The sequence below is a fragment of the Lampris incognitus genome, chromosome 20 (genome assembly GCF_029633865.1).
Source record: "Lampris incognitus isolate fLamInc1 chromosome 20, fLamInc1.hap2, whole genome shotgun sequence".
NCBI lineage: Eukaryota > Metazoa > Chordata > Actinopteri > Lampriformes > Lampridae > Lampris > Lampris incognitus.
The window spans coordinates 30,514,284-30,537,555 of record NC_079230.1 but is presented as its reverse complement, the minus strand read 5'-3'; the positions used below and the strand labels follow the sequence as shown (position 1 = coordinate 30,537,555).

At 46.3% G+C, this 23,272-nt stretch overlaps 1 protein-coding gene across 5 annotated transcripts in view; it reads left to right on the top strand.

Annotated features, from left to right (window-relative positions):
• eml3 (EMAP like 3) overlaps positions 1-23,272 on the top strand; it is a 46,359-nt gene that overhangs the window by 14,965 nt on the left and 8,122 nt on the right. For 3 of the 5 annotated variants that reach the window (XM_056300774.1, XM_056300775.1, XM_056300773.1), the window contains exons 2-18: positions 3,449-3,625; positions 3,881-3,995; positions 4,980-5,501; positions 7,071-7,187; positions 7,445-7,473; positions 13,789-13,824; positions 14,051-14,171; positions 14,479-14,628; positions 14,733-14,802; positions 15,441-15,551; positions 15,691-15,786; positions 16,855-16,989; positions 17,199-17,337; positions 18,012-18,163; positions 18,880-19,005; positions 19,255-19,386; positions 19,498-19,565. In XM_056300774.1, the coding sequence (XP_056156749.1) occupies positions 3,449-3,625; positions 3,881-3,995; positions 4,980-5,501; positions 7,071-7,187; positions 7,445-7,473; positions 13,789-13,824; positions 14,051-14,171; positions 14,479-14,628; positions 14,733-14,802; positions 15,441-15,551; positions 15,691-15,786; positions 16,855-16,989; positions 17,199-17,337; positions 18,012-18,163; positions 18,880-19,005; positions 19,255-19,386; positions 19,498-19,565 (2,296 nt within the window). Of the gene's footprint in view, positions 1-3,448; positions 3,626-3,880; positions 3,996-4,979; positions 5,502-7,070; positions 7,188-7,444; positions 7,474-8,138; positions 8,345-13,788; positions 13,825-14,050; positions 14,172-14,478; positions 14,629-14,732; positions 14,803-15,440; positions 15,552-15,690; positions 15,787-16,854; positions 16,990-17,198; positions 17,338-18,011; positions 18,164-18,879; positions 19,006-19,254; positions 19,387-19,497; positions 19,566-23,272 lie in introns of those variants that run through there. The other 2 variants (XM_056300776.1, XM_056300777.1) reach the window with 2 other exon arrangements.

Below are 23,272 nucleotides of genomic sequence, written 5' to 3'. Positions count from 1 at the left end.
TTACGTTTCACGAAGAATTACAATTATCGTTGTGAAATTGTTGCTTTTTTGTGTGATTGAGATGGAATTTGTATCGATTGCTGGGGCCTGAACCCGGCCCGAATCGGCTCAGCATGTCGGCACCCGTCGGGACCTGGCGGGCTTGCAGACCTCTAGTCTTTAAGACCCCCTGGGGCTTTTACGTCACCCTCTTGGCAAGCGCGGCTGACGCTGGGGCTACGCCAGTCGACTCGCAGCAACCAGGTCCGACCGGCTTCCAGGGAAGGGCGGGGCTTCCTACCGTCGCCACGCTGCGCCCGTTTCCACAGCGTCGCATGCAACTGTGTGCTTGATTTCGTTGGCGCGACACTCCTTCTTCTTCTTCCTCCTCCTCCTCCTCCTCCTCCTCCTGTTGGCCCGGCGTTGCTCTTCCTCCCCCCTGTAAATCCCACGCCGGAGTGACGCATCAGCCCTCTCCATTTCGACCTACCTACCCGTCACACCGCTCTCGCTCTTCTTCATCCCTCCATCCAAGTCATCTACTGCACCGCTCATTTACATCTGACACTGTCCTCTGTCCCCTCCTTAGTCCTCCTTCCAGAACCTTCTCTCAGGCCTGGTAGGTCGGTATCTAAACTGAATCTCACTTATCGTTTCCTTCCTTGTTCGCATGGCGTGACTCAGAGCTGCAGGCCTGCTTTCCTTTTAACCCTTTCAGGGCAGCACGGGGCCTGGCCTCTGCTGGGCGAGCCCGAGGACCCGCGCCCCGCCGGTTAAAGCACTGCCGCCGGGCCTTCTGGCGTTGCGTAATTCCAGGTTTTGGATGTGCTTCTCTTAACGAGCTCTAAAGTGCCTGTGCGGGGAGGAGTGGTGACTAAGTGCCTCTCCGCCGCTTCTTTCTGTGTGGGCGAAGCGTTTCCCAGAATTTGCCGACTGTTGTGCGGTTGTGCTTCGCTGGACGGTAACGCAAACGCAGCGCTGCAAATGGCCGAGCAAAAGAATGCGGTGCCTTTCGAATCATGCACACTCTGTGAGTGGAGCGCAGAAACAGTTGGGCTGGACGACTTGAGACAGCTTTTGATTATTCCCTTGACCTCTGACCTCTGACCTGCACGGCTCTGTTCCATGACACACACACACACACACACATGAACAGAGGGATTCAGTCCCCTGACAAACATGAGGATTCATTCAGTTCCAAACCCACCATGCACACACACACACACACACACTCTCTCTCTCTCTCTGTCTCTCTCTTTCTCTCTGTCTCGCTCTCTCTCTCTCTCTCTTTGTCTCTCCCCGACTCTCTCTCTTTTGCCGTCTCTCGCTCTCTCTGTCTCTCTCGCTCCGTCTTTCTCTCTCTTTGTCTCTCTCCCCCTCTCTGTCTCACTCTCTCCGTCTCTCTCTCTGTCTCTCTCTCTGTCTCTCTCTCTCCGTCTTTCTCTCTCTCTTTGTCTCTCTCCCCCTCTCTGTCTCACTCTCTCTCTGTCTCTCTCTCTCTCTCTCTGTCTCTCTCTCTCCGTCTTTCTCTCTCTTTGTCTCTCTCCCCCTCTCTGTCTCACTCTCGCTCCGTCTATCTCTCTCTCTCTCTGTCTCTCTCTCTCTCTGTCTCTCTCTCTCCGTCTTTCTCTCTCTCTTTGTCTCTCTCCCTCTCTCTGTCTCACTCTCTCTCCGTCTCTCTCTCTCTCTCTCTCTCTCTCTCTGTCTCTCCCTCTCCGTCTTTCTCTCTCTCTTTGTCTCTCTCCCCGACTCTCTCTCGCCGTCTCTCGCCGTTTCTGTCTCTCTCTCTCCGTCTCTCTCTCTCTCTCTGTCTCTCCCTCTCCGTCTTTCTCTCTCTCTTTGTCTCTCTCCCCGACTCTCTCTCGCCGTCTCTCACCGTTTCTGTCTCTCTCTGTCTCCGTCTCTCGCTCTCTCTCTGTCTCTCTCTCTCTCCGTCTTTCTCTCTCTCTTTGTCTCTCTCCCCCTCTCTCTCTCCGTCTCTCTCTGTCTCTCGCTCTTTCTCTCCATCTCTCTCGTTCTCTCTCTTCATCGCTCTCTTTCTCTCTTTGTCTCTCCCTGTCTGTCTCTCTCGTAATCTCACTCTTGCTCTCTCTCTCCATTTCTCTCTCTCTCTCACTCTGTCTCTCTGCCTCTCTCTCTCTCTCTCTCTCTCTCTAAAGTATACCTTGTGTGTGAGCAGAATACTATGTTATAGAAGAATGAGAATGAGACGTAGTTTTAGTAGGGAAGTCGTAGTTGTAGTAGGGAAGTCGTAGTTGTAGTAGGGAAGTCGTAGTTTTAGTAGGGAAGTCGTAGTTTTAGTAGGGAAGTCGTAGTTGTAGTAGGAAAGTCGTAGTTGTAGTAGGCAAGTCGTAGTTGTAGTAGGGAAGTCGTAGTTGTAGTAGGGAAGACGTAGTTGTAGTAGGGAAGTCGTAGTTGTAGTAGGCAAGTCGTAGTTGTAGTAGGGAAGTCATAGTTGTAGTAGGGAAGTCGTAGTTGTAGTAGGGAAGTCGTAGTTGTAGTAGGCAAGTCTTAGTTGTAGTAGGCAAGTCGTAGTTGTAGTAGGCAAGTCGTAGTTGTAGTAGGGAAGTCGTAGTTGTAGTAGGGAAGTCGTAGTTGTAGTAGGGAAGTCGTAGTTGTAGGGACGTCGTAGTTGTAGTAGGGAAGTCGTAGTTGTAGTAGAGAAGTCGTAGTTGTAGTAGGGAAGTCGTAGTTGTAGTAGGCAAGTCATAGTTGTAGTAGGGAAGTCGTAGTTGTAGTAGGGAAGTCGTAGTTGTAGGGAAGTCGTAGTTGTAGTAGGGAAGTCGTAGTTGTAGTAGGGAAGTCGTAGTTTTAGTAGGGAAGTCGTAGTTGTAGTAGGCAAGTCATAGTTGTAGTAGGGAAGTCATAGTTGTAGTAGGGAAGTCGTAGTTGTAGTAGGCAAGTCGTAGTTGTAGTAGGCAAGTCGTAGTTGTAGTAGGCAAGTCGTAGTTGTAGTAGGGAAGTCGTAGTTGTAGTAGGGAAGTCGTAGTTGTAGTAGGGAAGTTGTAGTTTTGGTAGGGAAGTCATAGTTGTAGTAGACAAGTCGTAGTTGTAGTAGGGAAGTCGTAGTTTTAGTAGGGAAGTCGTAGTTGTAGTAGGGAAGTTGTAGTTTTGGTAGGGAAGTCGTAGTTGTAGTAGGGAAGTCGTAGTTTTAGTAGGGAAGTCGTAGTTGTAGTAGGCAAGTCGTAGTTGTAGTAGACAAGTCATAGTTGTAGTAGGGAAGTCGTAGTTGTAGTAGGCAAGTCGTAGTTGTAGTAGGGAAGTCGTAGTTGTAGTAGGCAAGTCGTAGTTGTAGTAGGCAAGTCGTAGTTGTAGTAGGGAAGTCGTAGTTGTAGTAGGGAAGTTGTAGGTATGACGGCGCTGCCATTCTCTCTGCAGTCTCTCTATACACGAGCTCGGGGTAGCGGACAAAAAGAAACGAGGGAGAGAGACCTTTGCTTTCCTCATCAGCTAACCTGTGTTTAAACAGATGGCGCGTCAGCTGGCAGCAGCCCCGAGTTCCCGGACCAAGCTTCCATGATGGAGGTACGTCTGCAGGCTCAGGAAGATGAGATCATACTGCTGAAGTCATCGCTGGCCGACGCACTACGCAGGATCGATTTCCATGACCGGATCATTCCATTGCTCAAACAGCAGCTCATCACAGGTGGGTGATCCTTGCCCTAGCCTCTAAAAATAGACCACCTGCACAAGCTCATGCCGATGCAGGAAGCATGGAAAAGAGGGACAGCCTCAACTTACACCAGCCTTTCCGCTTTTTGGCGAAGTACTGGGTCATGGGTTGTCAATAAATTCAAAGATAATTCTCACATGAGCGTCCACATTAACGTCATGACATACTGGGGGTTCTGTAATGGACCACTGTGGCAAAACTAACCAGCAGCCGAACTGTCCCATCCAGTGAACCCGAGTGCAGCGCGGGAGCTGAACCAGGTTTGCTGCTCAGAGCGCTGCGCCAGCAGCCAGAAACTGCTGTCCAGCTCAACCAGTGATGGACTGCTGCACCCTTCCACGAGGTACTGCACAAACACCCAAAGACACCACAGGACAGGAGTTACGGCCGTGGCCCACTAAACACAGCGAATCCGAATGGACTCGCGTCACCCCAGTGAAGCATCTGCTTGTGGGCGTGTTGAATAGTTGCCTGTCAATCACCTTGTTCTGACCATTGTGGCTCAGTGAAATGAAGCCACCCGCTTGGTCGTCACCACATTACTAATACTCGTTTATCAACTTTATGAAAGCATCAAGATTAATCCCCAAAACATCACCACCTCTCAGGTATCGATGTATTCAGTGAAAAATATTGTGATATTTGGAGGTCTGGGTAGCGTAGTGTCTATTCCGTTGCCTACCAACATGGGGATCTCCGGTTCGAATCCCCGTGTTACCTCCGGCTTGGTCGGCGTCCCTACCGACACAATTGGCCGTGTCTGCGGGTGGGCAGACGGATGTGGGTATGTGTCCTGGACGCTGCACTAGCGCCTCCTGTGGTTTGTTGGGACGCCTGTTCGTTGGGGAGGGGGAACTGGGGGGAATAGCGTGATCCCCCCACGCGCTATGCCCCCTGGTGAAACTCCTCACTGTCAAGTGAAAAGAAGCGGCTGGCGACTCCACATGTATGGGGGGAGGCATGTGGTAGTCTGCAGCCCTCCCCACATCGGCAGAGGGGGGGTGGAGCAGAGACCGGATAGGCTTGGAAGAGTGGGATAATTGGCTGGGTACAATTGGGGAGAAAAAAGGAGGAACCCCCCCCCCAAAAAAAAGTGGATGAAGGCGGATTGGTTTCCAGGCATTTCACGTTTAGTGGGACACAGCTGTTAGAAGGGCAGGGAGAGAGGGGCTTGCCTAAACTCTGTTTATTGTGAGGTAATAACACTATAATCCTCACTGCTTGTCACACAACAAACGAGTTATTTCCATAGCCTGGTCATGTGTGTAACCTGTCAGTAATTTCCATGACTCTTCCTTACTGATCTAAACCTTTCAACTATCTCTAGCCAAATGTCAGACAGCATTGTCGCCAGTGAGAATGGCCACATAGGAAATCCAGTGTTGCCGGATTCCAGGTCCAGATCTGCCACGCTGGACAGGTCAACCCAGACGGTGCCCATTGCACAGGGGATGGATGCCGAGCTGGACAGAGTCCCCGTAGCTCTCACCAGAGTGGTCCAGAGTCTGCAACTAGAAGATGCCCTCCCTGGGGGTGTGCCATTGGCAGAGGGGACCTGCGGCAAGCTCTACCGCATCGAAGGGCTGGAACACGAATATGAGGACGAGGAGCGGGACGAGGAAGGAGGAGGGGAGCAGGACAAGGAGCTGAGATGGACGTCAGTTGTGGAGGAGCCAATCCAGCCCAGCGTCATTAGCAGGCTACAGAGGGAGGACTTTCAATGGGATGCTAATGGCGCTCCAGAGGAGCAGAGCCCTGGCCCGCCGATCTCCCTGGCCGCCACTAAAGACCAGAGCCCCGCTGCTCATCCAGGACCTCTGTCCCCCCATCCAGGAGAGAAGAAACCACTGTGCGTGATCTCCTCATCACACCCCTCATCATCAGTGTCTTCAACCATGTCCACACCTCCTGTCTTGCTGCTGACTGCATGGCTTTTGAGGACAAATCAACTCTTTCTTGATCCTGATTGTGTTATCTGCAAACCCCAGTGCTGCCGCTCTTATCATGTTATCGTTTCAGATTGCGATGACGCTGCTGTGGCAGGAACCACATGTTCCATACTTGTACCCGATCCAGCCCCCACATGCTTTATTTTCCGTGTGTTTGAACAAGGGGCTGTATGTGTAGGAAGCATAGAAGCGGCGCTCGTGTGTGCTGAGAGTGACAGCCAAAATCAGCAGCATGAACAGTTTTTGGGTCCCACTGGAAAATGTGATGCAAGAGCAATTGAGCACAGCAGCATGTATGTATACAATCATGCATGGTCGATTAGGTGTGTGTGTGGGGGGGGGGGCTCGTGTGTTGCTACACAGGTCAGGTCTTTCCAGGCAACACGTGTCAGAGCCGATCAAAAGTGAGCTCCCACCTCGACTCCCTCTGCTGCAGTATAAAACGGCTTGGCAGCCGTCAGAAAGGCCACACAGCCGACACGGCGTGGTAGACGATAGGCTGTGCGTGCAGCACGGCATGCCACTGGGGCGTCTGCTGTTCGACTGGGTTTTGCAGAAACACAATTTTGTAACATTTCACCGAATCTCCGGGTTCCTTCACCTGATTCTGTGCTAACCTGTGATCAACCTTTTTTTATTTTATTTTTTTTTGCCATGAATCAAAAGCTTTCGCGCGGGGATGTCAGTGGGTCTGTTCTCGGCGGGTCTGTTCTCAGCGGGTCTGTTCTCAGCGGGTCTGTTCTCAGCGGGTCTGATGTCAGCGGGTCTGTTCTCGGCTACATTTCCTCAGAGCGGGTGTGAATGCGTCCTGCATGCAGCAGTCAGAAAACAGTCCTTCTAACTGACAGCGCAGCTTCTTTTGTTAGATTGTGTGTGCTCTCATGCATGTGCACATGTGTTCTTTTTGACTTCCTTGTTGCGGCTTTGTGGGAGAGGAGCGTCGGGGATTGATAACATATGTTCTTGTCCCTCAGCCCAGCTCTTTAATGCCCCTCCATGGAAGCCGGCGGTAGTAGGAAAGTTTCACCTTTGCTGCATGTCCTGTTAGCAGCTCAGCGAGGTGGGGTAGTCATACTGGTTTCCTGAACACGGCCACATCTTTGGGTACATCACAGGCACGCTGTTTCATAAGTAAATTCTGACTCATGGGGGGGGGGGGTGGGGGGGGGTGAGGAGAAGGGGAGAGCAGAAGAGGGGTTTGCAGCTGTTTCACTTCCTAGATCAGAGGCGTATGACGTATTGAAGCCACAAGTGTTATTCTAGTCCCACGACCCCTTCCTCTAATCACTGGTTCCAGTAGAGAGGCGTGTCATCAGGGAGGCTTGGGTGTGCAGAACAGGACAGAAGTGCAGCACACAGACCCAGTCGCGCCACCGTAGGGCTTCACCGGGGCTGTTGTGTCATGTGTCGCTGTTTGCAAGAGGCCGCAGATGAACCCTCACGTCCAGACTCTTCTCACCTCCTTCCAGACTTCGAAGGAACAGCGAGAAGCTGGGGAAGGAGATGCAGGAAAGACAGAAAAAGCGTCTGGAAAAGAAGGCCGCGTCCTCGGCCAACCTCCTGACCCGCTCCTCCAGCCTGGAAAAGTAAGCCTCGCAGCCATCACTCACAGCTGTCGCAGTGCATTTTCACAGCTCACACTTTCCTTTTCATGCTACAAACTCACATAGTGACTTGCTGGAACGCCAACGGCATTATTTTGTCATGCTAGAAATTCCGCTCCCAGCATTCCAGTCGCTTGCCCTGCCCCCCCCCCCCCCCCCCGGTGTGAGGAGGGGAGTCCGTGTTTTGTCTGAGCTGGCATTGGTTTGTTTGTCTAATCGCTTGTTCTCTTTCTCCACAGCCGGGCCAAGGAGATGATAACTGGTGCAGGTGATGTATCCTCTGATGTAATCCTCTTTCTGCCCCCCCCCGCCTTTTCTCCCCAATTGTACCCGTCCAATTGCCCCACTCTTCCGAGCCGTCCCGGTCTCTGCTCCACCCCCTCTGCTGATCCGGGGAGGGCTGCAGACTACCACACGCCTCCTCCGATACATGTGGAGTCGCCAGCCGCTTCTCGTCACCTGACAGTGAGGAGTTTCACCAGGGGGACGTAGCGCGTGGGAGGGTCACGCTATTCCCCCCCAGTCCCCCCACCCCAAACAGGCACCCCCGACCCTCCAGAGGAGGCGCTTATGCCGTGACCAGGAAACATACCCACATCTGTCTTCCCACCCGCAGACACGGCCAATTGTGTCTTTTTAGTGACGCCCGACCAAGCCGGAGGTAACACGGGGATTCGAACCACAAGAAACATTTTGGCCATATTCACACACAGCTTCTTGAATGGCTTGAATCCTAGATGAATTAAGTTTTCTTGGAACTTTCACAAGCCACAGGTTTGCTTTATGCTTCACAAACGATTACTCTCAGAGGTTGAAACCACACTTGCAGAGCGTTGTTACTGGATTCTGCAGGCCTGGATGAGAGCTGCTGGTCTAGCACTAATGAAGTCTCCTGTGTGACGGATGGAGAAGAAGCTCGTCGGTGACGTGCACTCAGGCTTGCATGAAGTCCACAGCTGCTTCAGTTTAGTCCAAAAGCTAACTAGCATGCAAAAACACCGTCAGATACCGTAGATATTTCTTCCGGTGTTTTTTCAACGGGAGGATTTTTAGGAGGACTTTGGTTCATGGGGCCCAACCTGAGGTTTGGAAAGGTGGATTTAAACAGTGGTGCTGCCTAGCCGACGTCGAGTTAGCTGGTGAGTGTGTGTGTGGAGGAATTCATACAAAAGGGAAAGTTGCAGGAATTCCCGCAGACGTGTTTTAACGGCTCTCTCGTGTGGCGAGTGTGGCGTTTGTGATTGGCGGTCTTTCTGTGAGGTTAGCTTGTTTTAGGTCCCATTCCTAAAATAAATGGGAAGTGCTACGAGGCAGTCTCTGCCTCAGTCTGGTTTTAGCTCTCCTTTATGTGACTCAGTGAGCACTGAACTGGTGAAAACTAGTTTTACTTGCTTGTGGTAATCTTTAAATGTGATCCATGTGGTACGTGTCAGACCAGGTCTTCCACAGAGACCGCGGCACAACTGCTCAAGAACGGATTTTCTTTTTTCTTTCTTTTTTTTTGGGGGGGGGGAAGTTTTGTCCCTCTCTTTCTCCCCAGTTGTACTTGGCCAATTACCCCACTCTTCTGAGCCATCCCGGTCACTGCTCCACCCCCCTCTGCTGATCCGGGGAGGGCTGCAGACTACCACATGCCTCCTCCCATACATGTGGAGTCACCAGCCGCTGCTTTTCACCTGACAGTGAGGAGTTTCACCAGGGGGACGTAGCGTGTGGGAGGATTACACTATTCCCCCCCCCCCCGAACAGGCGCCCCGACCAACCAGAGGAGGTGCTAGTGCAGTGACCAGGACACATACCAAACCTGGCTTCCCACCCACAGACACAGCCAATTGTGTCTGTAGGGACGCCCGACCAAGCTGGAGGTAACACGGTCAGGTCAGGGGGGGGGTTTCATTATTTGAGCCCTTTAGTGACTCGCAATACGCTCATATATCATCAGAATAATCTCATATATCACCAGAGTACTCTCATATATCATCAGAGTACTCTCATATATCATCAGAATACTCTCATATATCATCAGAATACTCTCATATATCATCAGAGTACTCTCATATATCATAAGAATACTCTCATATATCATCAAAATGCTCTCATATATCATCAGAATACTCTCATATATCATCAGAATAATCTCATATATCATCAGAGTACTCTCATATATCATCAGAGTACTCTCATATATCATTAGAATACTCTCATGTATCATCAAAATTCTCTCATGTATCATCAGAATGCTCACATATATCATCAGAATACTCTCATATATCATCAGAATAATCTCATATATCATCAGAATACTCATATATCATCAGAATAATCTCATATATCATCAGAGTACTCTCATATATCATCAGAATACTCTCATATATCATCAGAATAATCTCATATATCATCAGAATACTCATATATCATCAGAATAATCTCATATATCATCAGAGTACTCTCATACACTACCGTTCAAAAGTTTGGGATCACCCAAACAATTTCGTGTTTTCCATGAAAAGTCACACTTATTCACCACCATATGTTGTGAAATGAATAGAAAATAGAGTAAAGACATTGACAAGGTTAGAAATAATGATTTTTATTTGAAATAAGATTTTTTTTACATCAAACTTTGCTTTCGTTAAAGAATCCTCCATTTGCAGCAATTACAGCATTGCAGACCTTTGGCCTTCTAGCTGTTAATTTGTTGAGGTAATCTGGAGAAATTGCACCCCACGCTTCCAGAAGCAGCTCCCACAAGTTGGATTGGTTGGATGGGCACTTCTTTGAGCAGATTGAGTTTCTGGAGCATCACATTTGTGGGGTCAATTAAACGCTCAAAATGGCCAGAAAAAGAGAACTTTCATCTGAAACTCGACAGTCTATTCTTGTTCTTAGAAATGAAGGCTATTCCATGCGAGAAATTGCTAAGAAATTGAAGATTTCCTACACCGGTGTGTACTACTCCCTTCAGAGGACAGCACAAACAGGCTCTAACAGGTACTATTTAATGAAGATGCCAGTTGGGGACCTGTGAGGCGTCTGTTTCTCAAACTAGAGACTCTAATGTACTTATCTTCTTGCTCAGTTGTGCAACGCGGCCTCCCACTTCTTTTTCTACTCTGGTTAGAGCCTGTTTGTGCTGTCCTCTGAAGGGAGTAGTACACACCGGTGTAGGAAATCTTCAATTTCTTAGCAATTTCTCGCATGGAATAGCCTTCATTTCTAAGAACAAGAATAGACTGTCGAGTTTCAGATGAAAGTTCTCTTTTTCTGGCCATTTTGAGCGTTTAATTGACCCCACAAATGTGATGCTCCAGAAACTCAATCTGCTCAAAGAAGTGCCCATCCAACCAATCCAACTTGTGGGAGCTGCTTCTGGAAGCGTGGGGTGCAATTTCTCCAGATTACCTCAACAAATTAACAGCTAGAATGCCAAAGGTCTGCAATGCTGTAATTGCTGCAAATGGAGGATTCTTTGACGAAAGCAAAGTTTGATGTAAAAAAAATCTTATTTCAAATACAAATCATTATTTCTAACCTTGTCAATGTCTTGACTCTATTTTCTATTCATTTCACAACATATGGTGGTGAATAAGTGTGACTTTTCATGGAAAACACAAAATTGTTTGGGTGATCCCAAACTTTTGAACGGTAGTGTATATCATCAGAATGCTCTCATATATCATCAGAATGCTCTCATGTATCATCAGAATGCTCTCATATATCATCAGAATAATCTCATATATCATCAGAGTACTCTCATATATCATCAGAATGCTCTCATATATCATCAAAATGCTCTCATATATCATCAGAATACTCTCATATATCATCAGAATACTCTCATATATCATCAGAATACTCATATATCATCAGAGTACTCTCATACACTACCGTTCAAAAGTTTGGGATCACCCAAACAATTTCGTGTTTTCCATGAAAAGTCACACTTATTCACCACCATATGTTGTGAAATGAATAGAAAATAGAGTAAAGACATTGACAAGGTTAGAAATAATGATTTTTATTTGAAATAAGATTTTTTTTACATCAAACTTTGCTTTCGTTAAAGAATCCTCCATTTGCAGCAATTACAGCATTGCAGACCTTTGGCCTTCTAGCTGTTAATTTGTTGAGGTAATCTGGAGAAATTGCACCCCACGCTTCCAGAAGCAGCTCCCACAAGTTGGATTGGTTGGATGGGCACTTCTTTGAGCAGATTGAGTTTCTGGAGCATCACATTTGTGGGGTCAATTAAACGCTCAAAATGGCCAGAAAAAGAGAACTTTCATCTGAAACTCGACAGTCTATTCTTGTTCTTAGAAATGAAGGCTATTCCATGCGAGAAATTGCTAAGAAATTGAAGATTTCCTACACCGGTGTGTACTACTCCCTTCAGAGGACAGTACAAACAGGCTCTAACAGGTACTATTTAATGAAGATGCCAGTTGGGGACCTGTGAGGCGTCTGTTTCTCAAACTAGAGACTCTAATGTACTTATCTTCTTGCTCAGTTGTGCAACGCGGCCTCCCACTTCTTTTTCTACTCTGGTTAGAGCCTGTTTGTGCTGTCCTCTGAAGGGAGTAGTACACACCGGTGTAGGAAATCTTCAATTTCTTAGCAATTTCTCGCATGGAATAGCCTTCATTTCTAAGAACAAGAATAGACTGTCGAGTTTCAGATGAAAGTTCTCTTTTTCTGGCCATTTTGAGCGTTTAATTGACCCCACAAATGTGATGCTCCAGAAACTCAATCTGCTCAAAGAAGTGCCCATCCAACCAATCCAACTTGTGGGAGCTGCTTCTGGAAGCGTGGGGTGCAATTTCTCCAGATTACCTCAACAAATTAACAGCTAGAATGCCAAAGGTCTGCAATGCTGTAATTGCTGCAAATGGAGGATTCTTTGACGAAAGCAAAGTTTGATGTAAAAAAAATCTTATTTCAAATACAAATCATTATTTCTAACCTTGTCAATGTCTTGACTCTATTTTCTATTCATTTCACAACATATGGTGGTGAATAAGTGTGACTTTTCATGGAAAACACAAAATTGTTTGGGTGATCCCAAACTTTTGAACGGTAGTGTATATCATCAGAATGCTCTCATATATCATCAGAATGCTCTCATGTATCATCAGAATGCTCTCATATATCATCAGAATAATCTCATATATCATCAGAGTACTCTCATATATCATCAGAATGCTCTCATATATCATCAAAATGCTCTCATATATCATCAGAATACTCTCATATATCATCAGAATACTCTCATATATCATCAGAATACTCATATATCATCAGAATAATCTCATATATCAGTGGTTTCAGCTGGGACGTTTGAAAGTAAGCCACTTGTTCTGTGGACATTTCTCTTGCCCGTACAACCAATAGGTTGTTTAGCATCGTAGTTATCAAAGCGAGACCACTACCGTCATACGCGAGGAACCGTGGTAACCTACAGAGACACGCTTTATTTCCCAGCATCCCACCCTGCCAGGTCCAGGTCGTTCGGGGTCCACATGCATTTTCTTTACCACGCCCCGACAATGCCAGAAATACCTCTTGGCAGGCCACCGTGGTCACAGACCAGGGAAGTTGTTCTCCTCCGACATCGCTTGTTCAGTGGAAGCCGGCCGAGCGAGACAGTGGAGGGCCTGTTAGGGCGGTGGGCGCTCCCTGGATCACGTCCACTTGTGGTTAGTGGTGCTGCCACACCACTCTCCCCCGCCTGACGGGATGATGAATGACCCGCTCTCTGGAAAAGGATACCTTGGGCCGTTTTTCCAGCCCCACCCCTCGCTTTCTCGCTCCCTCCCATTCCATCTGCCGTATATCTCTCTCCTCCATTGCTTTCTGTTTTGCAGCCTCTCTTTTTTCCTCATTCCCTTTTATCCATTCCTGTGTTTGTTTTTCCATCTCAATCCCTCTTTTTCTCATTCTTTCCACCTTTATTTGTTATTCTGTCAGTGATCTCTTTGTTATTCACATGCTCAGGTGGTGCACTGGCCCTTAATTCAGCAGGATTGTAATGAAAACCTGCTCTAGACCAGGGAGGGACCGATCCAGTTCAGGTTTTATTCATCTGGTAAAGGTTTTCATTTCCTGGCATATCCTTCTTTGTGAATTTGGTTCGTGACCCGGCCCCGGCCTTTTACCTGCATTTCACGGCTGGGCGGGGCGAACGTCAAGTCAGCCCCGTGTCACATTCCCGCCTTTCACACCCACGCTGCAGCTGCACCAACACGATGAGGGCAGAAGTCGAAACCCAGAAAAGAGGAAAACCCCATGGAGCCTCACTCGTACATGTTGCCCCTTTGGGATGGGGTACTAATGCCTCAGGGGCATATAAAGTCAACGCCTGGATCAACTTGGCTGGAATCAGCTGTGATTTAGAACTTGGAGTGTTTATTTTCCTGCTTAACCTCTTCACTTTCTCTCTCTCTCTCTCTCTCTCTCTCTCTCTCTCTCTCTCTCCTTCCCCCCTCTCTCTCCCTGTCTGTCTCTCTCTCCCTGTCTGTCTCTCTCTCCCTTTCTCTCTCTCTTCTCTCTCTCTCTCTCTTGCTCTCTTGCTCTCTCTCACACACAGGATCCCCTGGATCCCGAAGAGGAACCTACAGCCAAGGTATACTGAGCCTGTTATGTCACTGGCCTACTGCAGGGCTGAGGAGGGGGCAGATGATTTAATGCACAGGCTGTGGAACCAACATAATCCCGGCTCTAAGCAAGGAACAACTGCAGATAAATCAAAGCTTGTACCTACGTAATCAAGTGAAGTTGGTGATTTAGGCTTTTGGGCTGTTTACTTCATATTACGTTGAGAATTTAGATAAGTCTTGTGTCGTTGACAGGACACTCAATCAAGATGTTCATCCGTGGTCGACCCATCACGATGTACGTCCCCGCCAACATCCCCAACTATGAGGACCTGAAGATGGAGCTGCCTTCAGAGAAGCTGGAGTTGGACTGGGTGTATCCTTCCTACGTAGACATTTACACATAAAAACAGGATCATTTCAGAGTCACGGTATTGATTTCCCCATCGTAATTCCTTTTCCCGGACACGGGCCATTATTCTGTATCACCTCTGGGGATGGAAAGCATCTCTTTATTTAAGAGTCGCCAGTTTCCTTGAACAAAGCCAGCCAAGATAATGAGGTCAGTGCGACTAGCTGTGGAGGCTGTGGGTGAAATTGCTTCATGCTGTAGTGAGAGATTTAGACTGAGGGACCGCCAGTAAGACCCTTGGCCAATGTCACCTTGACTTGCCCCCGTCCAGCTATGGTTATCGCGGGAGGGACTGCCGTGCCAATCTGTACTTCCTGCCGACAGGGGAGGCGGTGTACTTCATAGCCTGTGTGGTGGTGCTCTATCACATCAACAACCGCACTCAGCGCCACTACCGCAAACACACCGACTGTGTCCGCTGGTCAGTGTCCGTCTGTCATCGTTTCAGAAACGACATCGCCTTCGCTGAGGTTCAGGGATCATGTCAGACTGATTCATTGTTGTTGCATGTTTCATCTCGTGCAGCCTCACCCTGCATCCTGACAAAGTCCGGGTGGCGTCTGGCCAGATGGCAGGGGTGGACAAAGATGGCAAGGTGACAGATGCTATCACCTTTCTGTGTTCTGCCATTTTGGCTGGTTTTCTTGTTCTAAATACTAAGAGCATTAGACCGTCTGCTGCAGAACAAATGCTGCCTTGCAGAGGTATCGTTTGTCTTTGCGCATGTAGTATATGAAACACATGCATGACTTGTGTACTAATGAGAAGTGTCGGTAACATTTTCTATGAAGCTTGCGTCTATAATGCCCCATAAGCATCTATATGCTCTATAAGCATCTAATCTAATGTGTATTACAATGACTAACAGCTATGGCTGGAGACTGTGAAATAGCACTGAAGTCTCATTATGCAGCGCTACAAAACTTCAACAAAACAAGTTGGCTATGATGCATTATGACACTTGACAGATAAACAGGTTGGCTAATGATGACACATTTATAATGCATACATCCGTTTTAAATTGACATAATGTATCATAAAGGTGGTTATGAGGTGGTGTGAGGGTGTGTACATGTTATAATGAATTTTACAATGCCTTCTAGCTACACTTATAGGGCGTTATAGATGCTTATAGGGCGTTATAGACGCAGGCTTCATAGAAAGTGTTACCGACGTGTCTTTATTAGATTACATGTAGATTGGATTGTTTCATTATGTATTTGTGCACATCAGCCCCTGCAGCCTTGTGTTCATATCTGGGACTCGACCACCTTGGTCACCCTGCAGCAGATCGGCCAGGGCACCTTCGAGAGAGGAGTGGGCTCGGTGGCCTTCTCTTTCGCCGTAAGTCTACCTCAGTTCCTCTTATCGCCGTTTGAATGACATCTGAAAACGGCGGCGAAGTCCTCTGACGGGGCCGAGAGCAACAGCAGCTGTCTAACCACTGCGTTGCCTTTTCCTACCGAACGCGGTGTGATTGCAGGACTCGGGAGCGTTTCTGTGTGTGATCGACGATTCCAACGAACACATGCTGTCGGTGTGGGACTGCAGCAAGGGAACCAAGCACACAGAGGTTAAGGTAACGCAACACATGGAAACAATAACACACACACACACACACACACAGGGACACGCTGATGCATGCTGTCCTACATCTTAGTGGGGAGCCGGGGGGACGTTTGCATTTGTTGGCTTTTCTGAGCCAAACGCCCACTTGTTGTCTGGTATAGGGTCTGGTATAGGGTCTGGTATAGGGTCTGGTATAGGGTCTGGTATAGAGTCTGGTATAGGGTCTGGTATAGGGTCTGGTATAGAGTCTGGTATAGAGTCTGGTATAGGGTCTGGTATAGAGTCTGGTATAGGGTCTGGTATAGGGTCTGGTATAGAGTCTGGTATAGGGTCTGGTATAGGGTCTGGTATAGGGTCTGGTATAGGGTCTGGTATAGAGTCTGGTATAGGGTCTGGTATAGGGTCTGGTATAGGGTCTGGTATAGGGTCTTTAATTCCCGAATAAAGAGCGTCTGTGTGCAAAGATGAAGGAAAAAGATGGCGGCCACATCACCAGCGTGCTGTCACGGGCGTTTGTCCCAACGGTTGCCATGGCAACCGTATAAATATTTTACACTGTGAATATTGCTTGAGGTCCCTTGTGTGTGTGTGTGTGTGTGTGGGTGTGTGTATATTTAAATGTGCAGCACAAACGTTGCAGTGGGTGCTGACGTGGTTTTTTTTTAATGTTTTCGGCTCTTTAATGCAGGTTTGACAGAAGCTGGTGGATGTTGCTTTCTTATGCATAATTGGTCAGGGGAAGGTGGCTCCGGGGACACTGCCACTCCGTGACCGCCTATAGGGGGCCCGGAATGGACCCGCTTTCTGCCCACGCTATGTAAACACGGCAGTCCACCCTGCAGGAGGGAGATAATTACACCCCCACCCTCCCTTTTCCACAGCAGTGGAAGAGTCCACACGCCTCATTACAGCACACACATGAATGGCATGCTTGTGCAGAGACGCTGTTCCGCTGCCTCCTCTTCCTCCCCTTCCTGTTTCCTGTATAGTGTGTATAGAGCATCTCATGAAACGGTCTTCATGAGCAGGATTGTATGAAATTGTTTGTTGAAGCATGTGTGTGTGTGTGTGTGTCCAGAGTACCAACGAGGCTGTGTTTGCTGTAGAGTTCAACCCCAGTGACAGCACCAACATCATCACTTGCGGCAAGTCCCACGTCTACTTCTGGACCCTCAGCGCGGGCCAGCTCACCAAGAAGCAAGGCATTTTTGGTGTAAGTGGCCCCCCCAGACCCGCGCTGACAAAGCAGGGACTCCCGTTTCTGCAACACTGCAGAGCGGCCGAGGCGGAGGGAGGGAACTCTCTGGTTTGGTTGACCTGCTTACCAGTTGCACAGGAAGGGTTGATTTTTTTTGTTGTTGTTGTTGTTTCCTGTAGAAGCGATTGTCGTATTTATCTGTTTGTCTTTTCACTTTTTATCAGAAATACAAGAAGCCCAAGTTCATCCAGTGTTTCATCTTCAGCCTGACGGGAGACGTCCTGACCGGAGACTCCGAAGGCAACATCCTGACTTGGGGGAAATCAGCAGCAGATGTCAAGACGCTAGGAAAAGGCGCCAAGGGTAACTAGCTGTCGTGTATAGCCAGGCTTCGTCTCAGGGAAGGAGGCGCTCCTTTACACGGGAGTGAGTTCGTTGGGAAGCTGGGAACCGCCGCCGCAGCCGGGAAGCGTACCCGGGGCGACCGCGCTACGAGTCTAGTCATCCATGGTCGTTACACTACACCCCCTCCTTTGGGAAGTGTGTCCCGTGCTTCAGCGTACCAGCCCCTTCACGCCTCTGGGTGCAGGCGCTTCCGATGGCCTCACGGTCTCACCGTCCCACTTCTGACACCAGTGTAGTGAATTCAGGGGGGGCAGCCAGGAACTGCCACAGCTGTGATGCGAACCCGGATCGACTGCACCACGGGCGACCGCTTTAACCAGTCAGCTAAAGGGTCCGAGCCGTTAGCCAGCCAGCTAGCGGATGTATGGAGCCGTGCTCGTTACAACGTTACGGGATGTAAAACGGGGTCACTCGTGGTATTCTGCACCACATGTTTTGAGGTCATTTGTGTGGTGGGAGTGGGTAAATAGCGTTGTGAACGACCCAGTTATTTAGGAACTACGCCGGTCTTGGATCAGCAGTCGTAAGGTTCCTTTATCCACGCGTCCCACCCCCGTGTGACGCCTTTACACTCTGCCTCCCTTCGTCTTCCCTGGGCTCAGCTGTTTCTCGTGTCCACTCTCTCGCCACAGAAACCTTCCAGATCATGCGTCAGACGAGGGCCCACGAAGGCAGCGTGTTTACCCTGTGCACTCTGCAGGGTGGTGCTCTGCTCAGCGGCGGGGGGAAAGACCGCAAGATCATCCACTGGAGCGCCGATCTGGCACCTGAGAGAGAGTGTGAGGTGAAAGACAAGTGCGTGTGTGTGTGTGTGTGTGTGTGTAGCCATATGAATGAGGACAGTTTTCAAAGTGAGGACATTATAGGGGTTAGGACTTGGGTTGAGGGTCAAGGTTCAAGGTTCGGCATGTAGTTATGCTGGTGAAGGTTTGGGTTGGGGTCCAGGAAGTGAACATCGATGAGGGTCCTCAAGTATAACAGACCAAATGTGTTGGGGGAAGCAGGATGTTGAACACAAGTTCTGTCTTAAATGTTGCTGATGTGGGCGTCCGGGTAGTGTAGCGGTCTATTCCGGTGCCTACCAACACGGGAATCGCCAGTTCGAATTCCCGCGTTACCTCCGGCTTGGTCAGGCATCCCTGCAGACACAATTGGCCGTGTCTGTGGGTGGGAAGCCGGATGCGGGTATGTGTCACTTCACTAGTGCCTCCTCTGGCCAGTTGGGGCGCCTGTTCAGGGGGGGGGGGGCTGGGGGGAATAGCGTGATCCTCCCACGCGCTACGTCCCCCTGGTGAAACTCCTCACTGTCAGGTGAAAAGAAGTGGCTGGTGACTCCACATGTATGGGAGGAGGCATGTGGTAGTCTGCAGCCCTCCCCGGGTCGGCAGAGGGGGTGGAGCAGCGATCGGGACGGCTCGGAAGAGTGGGGTGATTGGCTGGTTATGAAAAATGGGGATCATTTTTTTTAAAAAGTTATTAATGTGCTGATTATTTCCCTAGATTCCTGAAAACTTGGGGGCAGTCCGTACCATTGCAGATGTGGATGGGGAAGAATTGTTGGTTGGCACTACCCGAAATGCCATACTGAGGGGCAACTTCTCAGACGGCTTTGTGGCAATAGTGCAGGTATGCAAACAGATGAAGCCTTGGCATAAAACTGACTTACATGAATTTTTAAACAAGTGCAAAAAGCAGTATTCAGCATTTTCCACATACACTTGAGTATACTCTGAATGTCCTGAAACGGTGGAGAAAAATGGCATGTGTGTGTGTGTGTGTGTGTGTGTGTGTGTGTGTGTGTGTGTGTGTGTGTGTGTGTGTGTGTGTGTGTGCGTGCGTGTGTGCACGTGATGATGCTGTGTGCTATTCTATCAGGGTCATGTGGATGAAATGTGGGGTTTGGCCACCCACCCCTCCCAAGACGTCTTCCTCACCTGTGGCCATGACAGACAGGTGTGTCTGTGGAACACAGAGGAACACAAGCTGGACTGGTGCACTATACTGGAGGTAGAATAGATAACACACACACACACACACACACACACACACACACACACACACACATGCACACACACATGCACACAAATTAGCATCAACCTGTATTGTTTTGTCTTCCAGGATTATGGACTATGTGCAGATTTCTGTCCAAATGGCTCAGTGGTGTCAGTCGGCCTCAACACAGGAAGGTAACGAAAGAGAATCTCAGCAGACATTCCAAGTCCCATCAATATTTACACCATTTCCTACTTCTGAAGGTACACATCAGACATTTCTGAGTCAGGAATCAGGAACACTTCATTTGTCATTTCACTTCATTGAGTACATGAAATGAAATGAAACATCGTTTCTCCCAGCCACCGCAATGCAACACAAAGACAAAAACACATATCCCAAAACTACGCGAACACATCTATCCAAACAAGAACACACATATCCAAACTAGAACACATATACCCAAATTAAGAACACAAATGTCCAAACTAAACACATATATCCAAACTAAACACATATATCCAAACTAAGAACACATAGTATCTCCAAAAAAGAACACATATATCCAAACTAAACACATATATCCAAACTAGAACAGATATATCCAAACAAGAACACATATATATCCAAACAAGAACACATATATCCAAATTAAGAACACAAATGTCCAAACTAAACACATATATCCAAACTAAGAACACATATATCCAAACTAAGAACACATAGTATATCCAAAAAAGAACACATATATCAAAACTAAACACATATATCCAAACTATAACAGATATATCCAAACAAGAACACATATATATCCAAACAAGAACACATATATCCAAACTAAGAACACATATGTCCAAACTAGAACACATATATCCAAACTAGAACACATATGTCCAAACTAGAACACATATATCCAAACTAGAACAGATATATCCAAACAAGAACACATATATATCCAAACAAGAACACATATATCCAAACTAAGAACACATATGTCCAAACTAAACACATATATCCAAACTAAGAACACATATATCCAAACTAAGAACACATATATCCAAACTAACAATGCATATATTCAAACTAAACACATATCCAAACTAAGAACACATATATCCAAACTAAACACATATATCCAAACTAAGAACACAGTAGTATATCCAATATAAGAACACACATATCCAAACTAAACCCATATATCCAAAGTAAGAACACAGTATATCCAAAATAAGAACACATATATCAAAACTAGAACACATATATCCAAACTAAGAACGCATATATCCAAACTAAGAACACAGTATATCCAAACTAAGAACACATATATCCAAACTAAGAACACATATATCCAAACTAAACACATATATCCAAACTAAGAACCCATATACCCAAACTAAGAACACATATATCCAAACTAATAATGCATACATCCAAACTAAACACATATCCAAACTAAGAACACATATATCCAAACTATACACATATATCCAAACTAAGAACACAGTAGTATATCCAATATAAGAACACACATAACCAAACTAAACACATTTATCCAAACTAAGAACACATATATCCAAACTAAGAACACATATATCCAAACTAATAACACAGTATATCCAAACTAAGAACACATATATCCAAACTAAGAACACATATATCCAAACAAGAACACATATATCCAAACTAAGAATGCATATATCCAAACTAAACACATATCCAAACTAAGAGTACATATATCCAAACTAAACACATATATCCAAACTAAGAACACATATATCCAAACTAGAACATGTATATCCAAACTAAGACCACATATATCCAAACTAAGAACACATATATCCAAACTAAGAACACGTATATCCAAACTAAACACATATATCCAAACTAAGAACACAGTATATCCAAAATAAGAACACATTTATCCAAACTAAGAACACATATATCCAAACTAAACTCATATATCCAAACTACGAACACATATATCCAAACTACGAACACATATGTCCAAACTAAACACATATATCCAAACTAAGAACACATATATCCAAACTAAGAACACATATATCCAAACTAAGAACACAGTATATCCAAAATAAGAACACATTTATCCAAACTAAGAACACATATATCCAAACTAAGAACACAGTATATCCAAACTAAGAACACATATATCCAAACTAAGAACACAGTATATCCAAACAAGAACACATATATTCAAACTAAGAATGCATATATCCAAACTAAACACATATCCAAACTAAGAACACATATATCCAAACTAGAACATGTATATCCAAACTAAGACCACATATATCCCAACTAAACACATATATCCAAACTAAGAACACATATATCCAAACTAAGAACACATATATCCAAACTAAACACATATCTCCAAACTAAGAACACATATATCCAAACTAAGAACACATATATCCAAACTAAACACATATATCCAAACTAAGAACACATATATCCAAACTAAGAACATATATATCCAAACTAAGAACACATATATCCAAACTAAGAACACAGTACATCCAAAATAAGAACACATTTATCCAAACTAAGAACACATATATCCAAACTAAGAACATATATATCCAAACTAAGAACACATATATCCAAACTAAGAACACATATGTCCAAACTAAGAACACATATGTCCAAACTAAACACATATATCCAAACTAAGAACACATATATCCAAACTAAAAACACAGTATTTCCAAAATAAGAACACATTTATCCAAACTGAGAACACATATACCCAAACTAAACACATATATCCAAACTAAACACATATATCCAAACTAAGAACACATATATCCAAACTAAGAACACATATATTCAAAATAAACACATATATCCAAACTAATAACGCATATATCCAAACTAGAACACATATATCCATACTAGAATACATATATCCAAACCAATAACACATATATCCAAACTAAGAACACATGTCCAAACTAAGAACACATATATCCAGACTAAACACATATATCCAACTAAGCAACAAAAAATCACTTTCCAAAAGAACGAACGCCAGCCAGGATGACCTTTAAAACTAAATCCTGAAGATTTAAATGACAGAAAACCCATTTTTTATATTCTTTTATTGCTGCCCAATGTAGACTGTCAAGCTTACTCACAAATCCAAATCTTCAGTGCCTTATTTTGTTTCTCACTTTACTAGCTGCTGTTGGATAGGGCATTCATGTGAAAAATTATACGGCGTGTAACATTTAACGTCTTCACCAGAAGACCTATGTAGAAGAATTTAAGGTCAGAGAGGATGCGGAGATGTTAGCGATATGGCACAGTAAGTCTATAAAGCCATCTACAAACAGCACATCAGCAGCAGCTAAAGCAAAAGGTTACACCTTGTTTTGGTCATTTGGAGGTAGAGAAAGGTATTGCATTTGTCTTCACCAAATACTGAAAAGGAAAGTATCTTTGTCATTGAAATTCTCTCCCCTATTAGTTTGACATCGACTCAATAAAATCCAGATTGATGGTAAATATTTAGGACACAGTCCTGTTGTAGGTAGGGGAAGGTACGGACGCACAGACATACAGCACTGGTAACTCTGTTTCAACTTAAATGGATCTATGGGATTTGAATTGCCCAAAACCACTGCATACAGCCGAGGATCTATTGATGCCAGTAAATAAAAATGACTTTCCTGGGCATCTGGGTGGCGTGGCGGTCTATTCCGTTGCCTACCAACACGGGGATTGCCAATTTGAATCCCCGTGTTACCTCCGGCTTGGTCGGGCGTCCCTACAGACACAATTGGCAGTGTCTGCGGGTGTGAAGCTGGATGTGGATATGTGTCCTGGTCGCTGCAGTAGCGCCTCCTCTGGCCGAGTCGGGGCGCCTGTTTGAGGGGGA